General features: G+C 43.4%; 1 protein-coding gene across 1 annotated transcript in view; it reads left to right on the forward strand.

Moving 5' to 3' along the window:
- Positions 1 to 12,555, forward strand: part of COL17A1 (collagen type XVII alpha 1 chain) — a 61,738-nt gene that overhangs the window by 14,539 nt on the left and 34,644 nt on the right. The window contains exon 2 of the mRNA XM_027738592.2: positions 12,004 to 12,069. Within this exon, the coding sequence (XP_027594393.1) occupies positions 12,015 to 12,069 (55 nt within the window). The 5' untranslated portion in view covers positions 12,004 to 12,014. The remainder of the gene's footprint in view (positions 1 to 12,003; positions 12,070 to 12,555) is intronic.

A 12,555-nucleotide genomic window follows, 5' to 3' on the forward strand; every position in this document is an offset into this window, starting at 1 on the left:
TATTATTTTAAAGGAAACATTTTCGTAAGGCCCCTTCAGCACTGGACAGACTGTCTAATCACAGGGTTGGATTGACATGGACTTCAGACTAGAGGGTGACTTTTACCCCATCAGTATTAATGTGGTGCCAGACAGTATCTGCTACATCATTTGGTCTCAGGGAAGTTCAAATATGAAGACAGAAACTCAGAGAGGTGAGTTACTGTTCTTGAATGTTAGGTATGTAAACCTGGCAGAATTGAGTGAAAAATCAAGCCTCATGATTGTATATGAAATATGTGTTTTAAAAATGTTTTTCTTTGCCTGCCTGCTAAAGGAGTGGAAATATAGTTTTGTGCTTACACACACACACACACACACCCACACACACCCTTTACCATAAGGAATTATCCCAGAAAAGTGTTGTGTGGAACTATGTCTGAGTGTTACCACCATTCATACCTGGAAAATCAACTCTCTTATCATTTCTGGGTTTAGACTGTAGCAGTCTCACTTAGGAGTGACTTTCTTCAAGTTCTGCCTAAGCCAGACTACAGCTTGGAATCATTACCGTAGAGGGTTCAAAAATGTGATCTATTTAAGCAAACATTTTGGGAGAAACACATCGTTTACTATGTTTAAATCTTAGTGGGAAACACACCACCCAGTCACTGCATACCCCTGTTGTGTGCAAACATAAACACTGAAAAGCTCAAAAACTTGATTCAGCTATTTTTATTTATTTTAAGTTTTTATGTTTCCCATGGTGGCAGACTGACATGACATATTGGTGGGCACAGGAAAGATCCGTGTTAATAAAGTAGGCTGAGTTTGAATTATCATTTACTCTCTATCCTGAACCCAAAATTGCTATGTACTTTCCATGTGCTAGGAAAGATCCCTGCAGAAGGGATCGACCATGGTATACCTGATGTATGTATATATATGTGTGTCTGTGTGTATATATATATACACACATACCAAACATGGCATACTTTTAGTGCATGTTCCATGCTTCTGACATCTTTTCACTGATCAGATACAATAGCTGTCAGCTTTTTTCAACTTGCAGACTTCTGAAGATTTTTTAAAGGTGGAGAAAATCCCTGCATTGTAGATGAAAATCATTTGCCAATATACTTCTTTTACTTACCACAAGTTCCTCAGAAAATCTGAGGCTGAAAACAGTGGCTGAAATGTACTTCATTCCCAATGGGCCTCATATGGTTGAGTTACAAACCAGAGAAATTAACATTGAATACATATTTAAGATCTCCTTATCCCTCAATTCTTTTTCCTTGGGTGATAATTTCCTTCCACACTAAATCAGAATCCCTGAAAATTGAAGCATGTTCTCTTAGTGACCTGCAGAGCTTGATAAATTTGTTAGAAGATGTGCTCATTGTACTTGCTTCTGGTGCTGGGGATCCCCTGCCCAAACTGGGAGCGCTGCTGTCTGAGAAGCTGCACGTGCCACTCCACACTGTCAGGCTCGCGCACTTCTTTCCTCTTGCACCTGGACAGGCCATAGAGGGTCTGTGTAGAGTGCAAGCACCACATCAAGAGTACTCAGTATAAACCTGCCACATCCGCGAAGTCATTGACTTTTGCTCCACGCACTCAGTTTTGTCTTGGTCCAGGAAACTGGTAGTCTGAGTTCATTGTATCGATGTAGCATTTAGGACAAGCAAAGTTCTGGAGAAAATGCACTGCATACTGGTTAGAAAACCTAAGGATGGCTACTAAACCTTTTGGGATATGTGAAAACTGGTGACACCTGCTTGTATTTAACTGTGCATGCTGTATCAAACTGGACTGCTTGAGCAAAGAGTGTTGGGCTCTTTTTATGCTCTGAGCCTGCCCCCAGCTGCTCTGGAGCTCAGGCTAATGCTCTCTCTTAGCTCAGTCTTGTGTGTAAACAATGTGGATCATGAAGGAATCTATTTTGGAAGCAAATTGAGATCCTGACTAAGATAAGGCTAGTGAGGTTGAGGATGGAGTACAGATGTACCACAAACAGTATAGACTTGGTTGCAGTTCAGCTTGGTTGCAGCAACAGGTCTGGTGCTTTCTTCTCTTATTCCCCAGCAGTGATCCCCAGTGCTTGGCCAGGTTCCTTGGACTGGGTATGAGCTGCGGGCTTTATGCACAATTTTGTGTTTATTTTCATTCTGAGTGCCCAGGCACTTATAGAAGATGTTCTTATTCTATGTACAAACTCACCTAAGTGACACAGCAGCATCAGTGGCACTTCTGTTCCTAAAGGTTCCTGAAAATCCTCTCTGGATTGTGAAATAATCCTTGATCCAAAAATGACCCTTTGAAACTTAGCAGGGAAAAGGACTTGCAGGGCAGGAACGTGTAGGGATGGAAAAGGGAAGAGCAAGAGAAAACTGCTCTCAGGAGCCCTTCAGGCACCCTCCCCTGCATTTCCCATCCTGCTAACAAGAATCCCTCCCTGTATAGGAGGTGAGTTGCTGTAAGCTGTAGTCGAGCCCAGCAGAGATTTTTCATCAGGATTTTTTTGCCAGTATGTGTTTTGAATTTTCTGTCAAGACTGCAGGCAGAAATCAGGCTTATTTGCCAACACCCATCATTTTCTGAGGCAGATCTCCAAGATAAGTATTGTCTCCAGCTTTTGTCCTGTATGCAGTGTTTCACTGCAATTCTGCCTGTGTTTCTTTTTATAATGGTCCTGGTGAGCTAGTCACAAATCATATCTTTTCTTTAGGGCTGCCAGAAAGGTGTTGTTCTTTTTTTTTCACATTACCATCTGTTTCTAAACAGCTTGCTGTGACTTCTCTCCACTGTGTGTATTGGCAGCACCACAGCCAGGTCATCTGGCACTGTTTGTGTCCCTTTGCTGCCTTCGTGCCTGAAACTTTTGATGTGTGAGATTAGCATGCATAGTTTTTGTCTAAAAGCCACTGGTGCTAAAACTGTTTTAAGGGGTCACGAGTGAGCTTGCAAACAGGCAGTAGTTTTCTAAAAGCCAGGGTATAGGAAATTATTTGATCCTATGAATCCAACTTGCATTCTGTGATAAGTAAAATACTCAAGGACTGGTTCTCTTTGACAAAGCAGACTGGGCAGTGGGCTGATTGTCAATAACTATCAGCATCAAACAAGAGACTCAGTCCAGCTCATAGCTGTGCTGCTGTATGCAGCATGTGTTGCAGGCAACTCTTACCTAGAGGACAAAGTGAAAGGGATTATTCATCATGCCAGCACTGGGAAGGAGAGGAGTCTTACGGATGAAAATTACTTGGTTTAAACTCACAGCAAAGCTCCTCAGAGTGGCAGTGATCAGGATCATCTGCTTCACAGCCCTGTTCCCTGGCAGATGCTGTGGTGTGCTGGACAGCTGGAGTAGCTCCCTAATTTCTGTGGGGACAGGGGTGTGGGGTGTGGAGAAAGGGAGAGATGACAGCAGGTCACCTTTGCACACAGGTCTGTTAACATCCCAGCCTTGATGCCATTAGAGGTGATAACTTCTGGCTGTGCCAGCCATCTCCTGCTGTACAGCCTGACGTGTACCGAGATGTAAAATGTGCCCAAGCACCAATGCACATAAAAACCTGTGTGGAAGACCGGACCTTTAAGAGGTCACAGATGTGTTTTGTTTGTCTGTCACCAAAATTACATGATCAGGAGCAGTCCCAGACACAGAAGACAATGCACTTGTCCATCCCCAGTCTTTGGACTGAGCTGCTTGCTACTGCTAATAGTAACTATTAGGCAGTTGTATTGCAGAGCACCAGGGCCTGAGTGTCTGTCTATACAGACTTGTCTCTGAGCAGAGGTAGACAGCTGTCTGCAGCTGCTGAAAAGACCCTCCTGTCTACATGGTAACAGTAAAAGCAGCAAGCCCAAGTCTTCAGCCGCCACCTCCCAGTTGGCTGCCCCCTACCAGAACAGCCCAGCCCGTCCTCTCTGGGCTACTACAATTCAGTTTGTCCTGCACTGTTAAGGGTCTCTGTTTTATAATACTCCACATACAGATATAGGTTTATTATAATTATTGCTATTTCTTATTTGTACTGTGCTTAATATGATAAACTGTGTGGAATGTTATATAAAGCCAGAAGGAGATAGGAAAGGCAGTACCTAGCTGTACAATCTTTGTATTAGTGGGTAGAGACAGCTCTTGATCACTGAAGTCTCTTGGGACCTGGGAGATTGAGTTAGCAATGTTTTTTTTCATCCTGGCATTACTCACCCCCCTGCAGCCCAAAAGCAATGATCAGTTCCCCACAAGGCTTTTATTCATGGCCGAGGTTACTCACGGTGTTTCCCAAGTGATGTACAATTTGTGGACTTGGGGCACTGAGTCAAGGAGGTGACTCAAGAGGCTCTGGTTGGTTCAGTGGCTGCCTGGTTCAGCTGTGTCAAACCAAGGCATGGAGGGAATTGCAGTTGCTATACAGAAATAGGTGTGGCTTCTCCTTCCCTGTGCGAACCATCCTTGTGTGGGCCTGCGCTATTCCAATCAGCTCCTTGGCTGATTCACTAGTTGTGTAATTTATGTGTCAGTCACGACAGAATTATCAGACCAGTGTACACCTTATTCTATGCTCCAGAGCTCCCTTTCAAGTTGAAGATGACAAGTTATCATAAGTTGGCTGTTTCTAAACCATGAACACAACTTAAGCTCTTAAATAATGGACAGAACAAGCTGGTCTAACTTGGAGACCCTTTATCTTAGGGCTCCCCTTGCAGAGTAAGAAGTGATTCAGATGTGCTGTGGCACAGCCCCCCTCCAGGAGCAGTGAATGTGCAGGGTAGAGTTCTGCCTCAGTTTCTCAACTTTTTCAGAGCTAGCATCAGGTGTGTAAACTGTTGGAGCATCTTTCACCAGGAAGATGGTGCTGTCTTCAACTGTAATTTGATCTCTCTAGCTGCCAGACTGAGGCATCGAGGCTTCTTTGTGTGCTGGGAGCAGGGAAAGCAGCAAACTGCATCTGGTAAAACATTCCCAGGTACATCCAGCAGCAGTGTGGCTCCACCTCTGCATACTTCACCTTCTACAAGCAAAATTGAGCAGGACAAATGGGGGATGGAACGATGGTGATTGTTACCTCCAAGAGAAGCTCAAGGTGCCTCCCCTGCTCTAACCACCAGTGCACACACCACTGTTATTGCAGAAGTGGCAGCTGATGACCTGAAGTGAGGTCTGCTGCAGTTAATTGATTGTGCCAGCTGGACACCTGATTTGCAGTGACTCTGAGTACCTGAGATAATCACTGACTTCAGTAACAGGTGAAGCAGCTCAGGACCTCTCTAAATTATGTCCTTGATGTTGACACTTGCCTTGTAGGAACCTGAGGGAACTAATAATGTTTCAGCAGGCAGCATCTTCAACTCCATCTTCTTAAAATGTGGAGTCAGTGTTTCTCAAGATGTGATTTATTTTCAGTTTCCTCTTAAGTCACCTCTATGTCATACTCCACCTCAACCTTCTTTTCCTTTCCAGTAAGAAACTGGCAAAATGACTCATGAAGAGATGCTCCACAAGCACTTTGTTCTCAATAAGCATTAAACCAGTATCTTTGTCCTGACAACATTGCAGGGATTAAAATACTGTAATTTCACATTTTATCAAAATTTTGATGGCTCTCTTTTGTTTATACATAGATAAAGAGAACTGGTAGACAAAGGTAAAGGAAGGAGGAAATTCCTCCAGTCCTGAGATCATTATCCAAAAATGTGAGGTCCCACCTCTTGCTCTAGTGAAGTCTGTGAGCCATTCCAGTAAGTCTCCCTCATACTGATGGGTCTGACAGAGCCCAGGGCATTCAGTGCTGCCATTTCTTGAACACCTCCTGTCTGTGAGCAGTCAGGCTGTGTCTGAAGCACACACTGTGGATTGTGCTGGAAGCAGATGTCAAGTGAGTTGAACAAAGTGCAGTTGATAATAAGAGGGCAGTTTTTTATGTGTCATGTTCAAAGAGCACAAAGTTCAAAAAGCTAGAGCCACTTTTATTCTTTTTGGTCAAGGCTTAAGCCAAGTGCCGTTTGGCTGAGCCCCAGGATGAGCTCTACACCTCTTAATGACTTAATTGCCACATGCAGCTTGTTTAGACAACTAAATTTCCCTTGATTAATGTTCTGAAGGCAGAGTAATGGATGCTTCCTCCATGCAGGCAGGAAATTATACTGCATAAATATCTGCCTGCTGAAGATAAATGTAATTACAAGTTCTGGGATTTAGGAGATGCATTGATGAATTCTGAAGAAGTCTTGATCCCCATCAACGAATACAGGGAACACTGCCTTTGGAGTGGAGTGCAGTGCTGTAGAGCAGCCAGGTCCCTGCACACCTTTGGAAATTTTCAATATGGAACTTAAAAGAACAGAGTACTATCTTGACAGCACACAGCTGCAGCCCCTCAAAAGATCTGTGCAAAAATCCACATGAAGTGTTAAGTTCTTTCAGGGGAACAAATCTGTCAAAATCTGTGTAGGGTGATAAAAGCCAAGGTGGATTCTGATTCTTGTAAGGAAGCACGGGGCACCAAATGGCACTGTCATGTTCAGTAGGGGGAAAAACCTTTATACAAGGTAGGACAAACCTTTATGCTGTAGGACACTGTACATACTAAAATGTACAGATTCAAAAACTAACTGGACATATTAATGGAAAATGTCTGTCAAAGAATGACTGCAATGCTGCTGCATTTGACTCTGTACACCAGGAAAATATCTATGTGTTCTGTTCACATGGTCTTCCCATGAGACATGGTTAGAAGACAGGATATTTATTGAGCTAGATGGAGTTTTGCTTTGACCCACCATGGCTACTCTTCTGCTTCAGTTCCTATTCAGTGAGAAGTTTGCAGGTAGTATTCATGGAAGACATTTTGTTCCTTACTCAGTTCGGTGTATTTTTGTTTATTAATGTTGCTGTCTTCTGAATAGAGTACAGATATCTGTGGGTTGGCAAGGCACTTCAGACCACTGACTTGAATGTTTTTCAGCCAATTTGTAGTAGCTCATAGTTCAGCCCTGTGTATTTGCAAGCTTGCAAAATAATGCTTAGCTTGCAGCCAGCTTTTCAGTGGCATCAGCAGGTGCTTGTAATTTCCTATAAGAAAATGCCAAATCAGATCTCAAATCATGTATCAGAAAGTACTGCCACAACTATTCATGTGCCCTGACTTAAACCTTCACACCTCTGTCTGGGATCTAAATGGTTAATCTACCTGAGCAAATAGGTAGGAGCCTTTCTTATTTCAATAAAGTTTGATTCCTGGAGGCAGATCTTTTTTTCCAGTGAGTGTCAGATAATTGGAAGGGTAGGGTGAGGCAGGAAACCACGACACGCCTTTGTTGGGACTTGTTAAAGAGCACGGGAATAGAAGAGCAGAAGAAGAGTGAGAATAAACCAGGTTAAATAAAGAAGAGGTGAACATTTTTGGATGATCACTCAGATTCCGCACACCTTTGGGAGGACATGATATAAAGTGAAGGTGGCAAATTTTTGGTAGAAAGGAAGCGACTGAGGAGAAAAACAGATTTTCAGTTCAGTAACCAAAGCACTCCAGGTAAGTTACATTACTAATAAAAGCAGCAAAAAAGCAGAAAAAGGGCTCCTTTTTTTTCTGTCTTCCAGATTCCTTTAAGAACAAGGCAAAATAAAGGAGGTGTTACTTTTTTCTGTGGGGAATGCAATATAAAAATAAGATTGTGTAAGAGCTGGATCATTTTGGTTTTCTGTTTGTCACTCTTTTAAAGTGAGTATCCGGTGAAAGGATAGGAGATAAGAAATATGAAGCCAACCTACGGGTACATTTTTAATGCATTTTGTGAAACTACTGTAAAATAGATACAGTTTAGCTGAATGTTCTCTGTTCCATAAGGGTACCAGCATGGTGAATACAGATCATCTGTTGGCTGTTTTTAAAACTGAGCAGATCTGGAATGTGCTGGAAGAGTAATGATTGTAAATTTGAGCTTCAGATGGTGGGTGCAGGGTGTAATATTAAGTAAGTAAACTGCTTTTGAGTGAAGGTTTGTGTTGCCTTGGACAAACTTTGCTTTGTCTCAGACAGGGTTTATTTATCAGCAGTGAGTCATTTACTATGGACTTTGTGCCATATTTTTGTCATAGAAGATTATGAAGCACTGTAAGGTGGTTTTGTCACAATTAAGTGAGATAAGTCTGATTTGAGAATCAGTTTGAATCCTTCCTACGGCAGGTCTAGCAATTTGAACATAGTGGCATAAAGTGAAAGACTTCTCATCCTTTCCTGTCTTCAGACTGACTTGTAGAGTGGCTTTGGGAAAGTTACTTGTCCTTCTGTGAGTAGCTGCTTCATCTGTGAAATGGTGACAGCAGCACTTTCCTGTTGTGCAAACACTTTTTTGATTAATACTGGGTTGTTTGTCTTCCTTTCTGTGCCAGAGGCGAGAAGTTGTGCAGGTCAGAATGGCCTTGCTTTGGCCCCTTTCTCTTTGAGTAGCTCGATTAAGTAGGGACGGTGAGGACACATTTTTGAAAAGAAGGCATCTGGCAGAGCAGAGTGATGTCTGGGCAGCACTTGTTGCTTGTGCTCTGGGATATGAGCACATATTGGTGTCAAAGAAGCCAGGAGAGGTTGTGGGCAGGGCAAAATTTGGTTCCTACAGCATGTCCAAGCTTTGGTTGGACATCTAACCAGCTTTCCTGGCATTAACATCATCCAGGGAGTCTACAAAATGAGCAGATTTTAGAAGCATGGTTTGGTTGATTCAGTTCTAACTGTGTTGGTTTTAGTAAAATAACTCGAAAGGAACAACTTTTAGAGCAGAATGAGAAAGTCAGATACCTAGTCTGTGGGGTGAAAGAGAGGTAAAGGGCTATTTTTTAAGCAGTTCTATTAGTTCCAGGATAGTGACACCTGAAAGGCTTGGTTAAGAGGAAGGGGCACCCTAAAAGACATTTGACATGATGAGAGACAGTCAGTGGCATCGTTTGGAGTCGTCTGCTGAGTCTCAGAGTATTCATGATCAAAGGGTTCCACTGACATTAAATATTATTAATCTCAACACTTGCGGGTGCCTCTTTCTCCTAATGGAGTGTCTCACAGCTGGAGCCCTATTAAGGGCTCTCTGGAGAGAGCAGAGAGCTGAAAGGATGTGCTGTGAGTGCAATAGCATTCTGACATGAAAACTGGGAGGACGTTGTGGAGGGATAAAAGAATCTGAAACATGCCTACTTTTAATTTTCCACTAAAATACATCCTTGTGGCTATTCACCTACCCTTTGAAAAATGTTTATAATAAACTTTATTACCATTTCACCCAATACCTAAATTCTAAAATAATAAGAGGAGTTCAAATGTCCCATCTCAGCCTGGCTCAGTGCCTTTGCCAGTGTGCTGCACTCAGGCAAGTGGCACAGGGGATGCAGGAGGCACCCTGCACTGTCAGGCTTTTGTGGAAAGCACATACCTGAGCATGCCTTGCAATGCTGGGCAGCTGTTGCTGTCTTGCTTTCAGTGCTGTCCAGAGAGGAAGCAGTGTGCACAAGTGTGGCAGTGCCAGACCTCTCCTGCTTCCTAGTGCCAATAATGTCTGCAAATTCCCTGTTTCTGTGGGTGCCACAAGCACTCTACAACCACTGAACTTGTGTTGAAGTGGCCATAGGGGTGCCCTGTCTTATGCTGCCTGGCTTGTTTGAGAGTGATCCCACTTCACAAGTTCCTGCCTGTTGCTCAGGGATGATTCCAGTTGGCTTCTCTGATTCAACAGCACTGTTGCTTTCCACAGACATAGCCCACAGCTATGTCTTTGTGAATCCAGGTAGGAGCTGGTGAGATGAGTCAGTCCTGGCAGATAATGGAAATCCATCTCAGTCAGCCTGCTGGAGCCTGGGCTGGCTTTTGCATCCATGTGGCAAACACACATGCAACATGGATCAAAGTGCTCTGTGTGCTGGGGCCGGGCTGTGGCATGCATGGCTCCAAAGATGTGCTTTAACCTCTTGTAATTTTTTTTAATTGCTATCCCAGCAAGATATTCCCCTCTCTCAAGAGAAGGCAATAATGCAGAAGATACATTCACTACATGGTGGTGCTGGCCTCTTCCAGCATCCATGACCAACAACACCTCCCAGTAGCAGAGAGGAAGTGGAGTTCTGGGGCTACAAAGCAGTAGAAAACCAGTTTCCAAATACAAAACTGTGTTCCTTGCCAAAAACACTGACAAAGCCAACGGTGCTGAAATCTAGATAAAAGCTTCCAGCATCTTTTTTTATGGAGAGGGCTTGAAAGATGCTTCCAGTGTTGATGTAGAAAGGAAGAGTAGCCAAGATATTGCCTTTCCTTGGAGGAACCCTTACCTTGCAGGAAACTGTCATCCTGCTGGAGGAGAAACTCTCCTAGTGCATATAGTTGCAGTCTTGCATATGTCTTGGAATCAACGCGCTGGATCATCCCCTGGAAGTCCACAGTGTTAACAAGCACTGTGAGGATTGAGCAGCATCCTGCTGCTGCCACGGTTGTGTAAGGACTTGGATGTGTCCTCAGGAACCCCATTTATAGGGCTGTTTAGACAAGCTCAGGGTCAGCAGTGCAGAGTGAGGGCTGTGGGCACTGTGTTGTTCTCTGCAAAGTTCAGCTGAGTTTGTCATAGGAGGCTAAACTGGCTTGGCTGGCAGTGTGCCTTCTACACTCAAACTGTTCCTGTTCAGCTCTGGGAATAGCAGTTGTGGGCAAAGACAAAATTGAATCCAAACGTCAGATATTCCTGCAGATTCTCTGCTGCATCCTGCCCTGTGTCATTATTTATACCTGGGCAGTACAAGCGTAACGTCAGGGGGGGCTACACTTTCCAGGAGAGTTAAGTGGAATCGTGAGGATCAAACTCAAATGGTAGCTGTACTGGGGGGCACAGTCTTGGGTTCTGCCTCAAGATGAGCTTTAAAACTTGGAAGGAATTTCACCCAAAGCTTTTTTTTTAGACTCAGCCTTTTAAGTGTGTAGGTTTTGCTACAGCTGGACCTTTAAAGGGGAGACTTCAAATGTAGTGAAGGGTTTTACCCTATTGCAAGCTTGTGTGTAAATTAAAATCTCTTCTCATGGTTTGTGGCTGCACAAGATGAAATGTTATCTTAGAGAGACTAGGAGTGAGCAATTGTATGGTTCCTTCTGACAGAAGTGTTTTCTCTTCTTGATGATGTTTCTTTTCCACAATCACATTTTCTTGTGGTATTTCTGCCTTAGCAGACAGTCATACCTCTACTAGAGATTATAATTTTGACTAGAAAGGGGTCTAAGTCATGAAAAAGAGTGTACACAGTATTCACAGCATTGATTCCAACACTTTGTAGACTGACCTGAGCTGGCATTAAATTAGATCAGATCCCAAAGCCACAGACAGGGTCCTCAAACTGTCACTGCTCTGCCTGTAAAGCAAGATAAAGCACTTCCTACCCAAGTTCCTTGCTGCCAAAAATAGCTAGTTTAAAGGTACGTCCAATCAGTGCTGTGGCTTTAGGATCAAAGTACCATGAGAATGCAGTATTGCTGTTGACAGATCAACAGTACTCTGCCTAGGTTTTTCTGACAGTACTGGCAGAGTGCAGGTAACTTACTCCTGAAACTGCCTGCACAGCTAATCCTGTACTGTTGAGTCCTGCTCTGAGCAGATGTGTGGGAGTACTGTTTGGATCTTGTGGTTTTCATCAAATCCTTATAGGGGCACAGCTGGAGACCAAAATGTAGTGCCACAAAGTCTGGATATAAATCCAGGTTTAAACTCAATCACTGAGTGGATTTGCTTCAATTGCCCCTGTCTCACCTGGCAATTGTAAAGCCTGTTGGCTTTACAATCCCTGCTGGTGTTTCAGTATCCAGTGTTGTAGGTGCCAGTCTATTAGTAATAATCATATGGCTCTGGAAGGGCACTGTAAACTCCCTGGCACAGATGTCTTTCAAGCAGTCTATTCTCCAGCTGAAGGAAGCAAGTGGGACTTGTGGGGAGCTGTTGTCATTTCCTACTATTCATGGAGCTTTGAGTGCAGTCTCTCTGTTTTCCTTGCAGGTGGCAATGATATGGATTCTGTAACAAAGAAAACAAGGCAAGATGGATCAGAAGTTACTGAAAGACGTAAGGAGGAGATTTTATATTTTTATATCACACCCCAGAAAACCCAGAAGTGGATGGCAAGTTCTGTAAGGGGTTGAATGCTGATAAGAGGACTAGAACTAAATTCTGCTTCTGACTCTGGTCTCTCTGCTGAAGTCAGAATAAGGAATAGAATGGGCCGAGATCAGACATTTGGAGATGTGTATCACAGCCTGATTGTTTAACCAGATGATTGCCCTGTGGTAACATTTCTAGCCAGTAGTGTGGACATTTGGATGCTGCTTCTACCTCTGATATCAATTCCCTGTGTAGCCTAGAACATGTTCTTTAGATATCTCTTTGGGGCTTTGTGTAAAACAGAGGCTAATTTCCTGCTGGCTGTATGGGAATTAACTAGTAGGAAGCTAATAAGGGGTCTGACCATGGGCTTTGTGGTTACCACCATGGCTGTGGTTCAGAAGTGCCCAGAAATAATAATAGTTCCATGTTTTACAGGGATCTTGAAAA

Source organism: Pipra filicauda, unplaced genomic scaffold (genome assembly GCF_003945595.2).
Source record: "Pipra filicauda isolate LSUMZ 115617 unplaced genomic scaffold, ASM394559v2 scaffold85_size2586006_pilon, whole genome shotgun sequence".
NCBI classification, from domain to species: Eukaryota; Metazoa; Chordata; class Aves; order Passeriformes; family Pipridae; genus Pipra; species Pipra filicauda.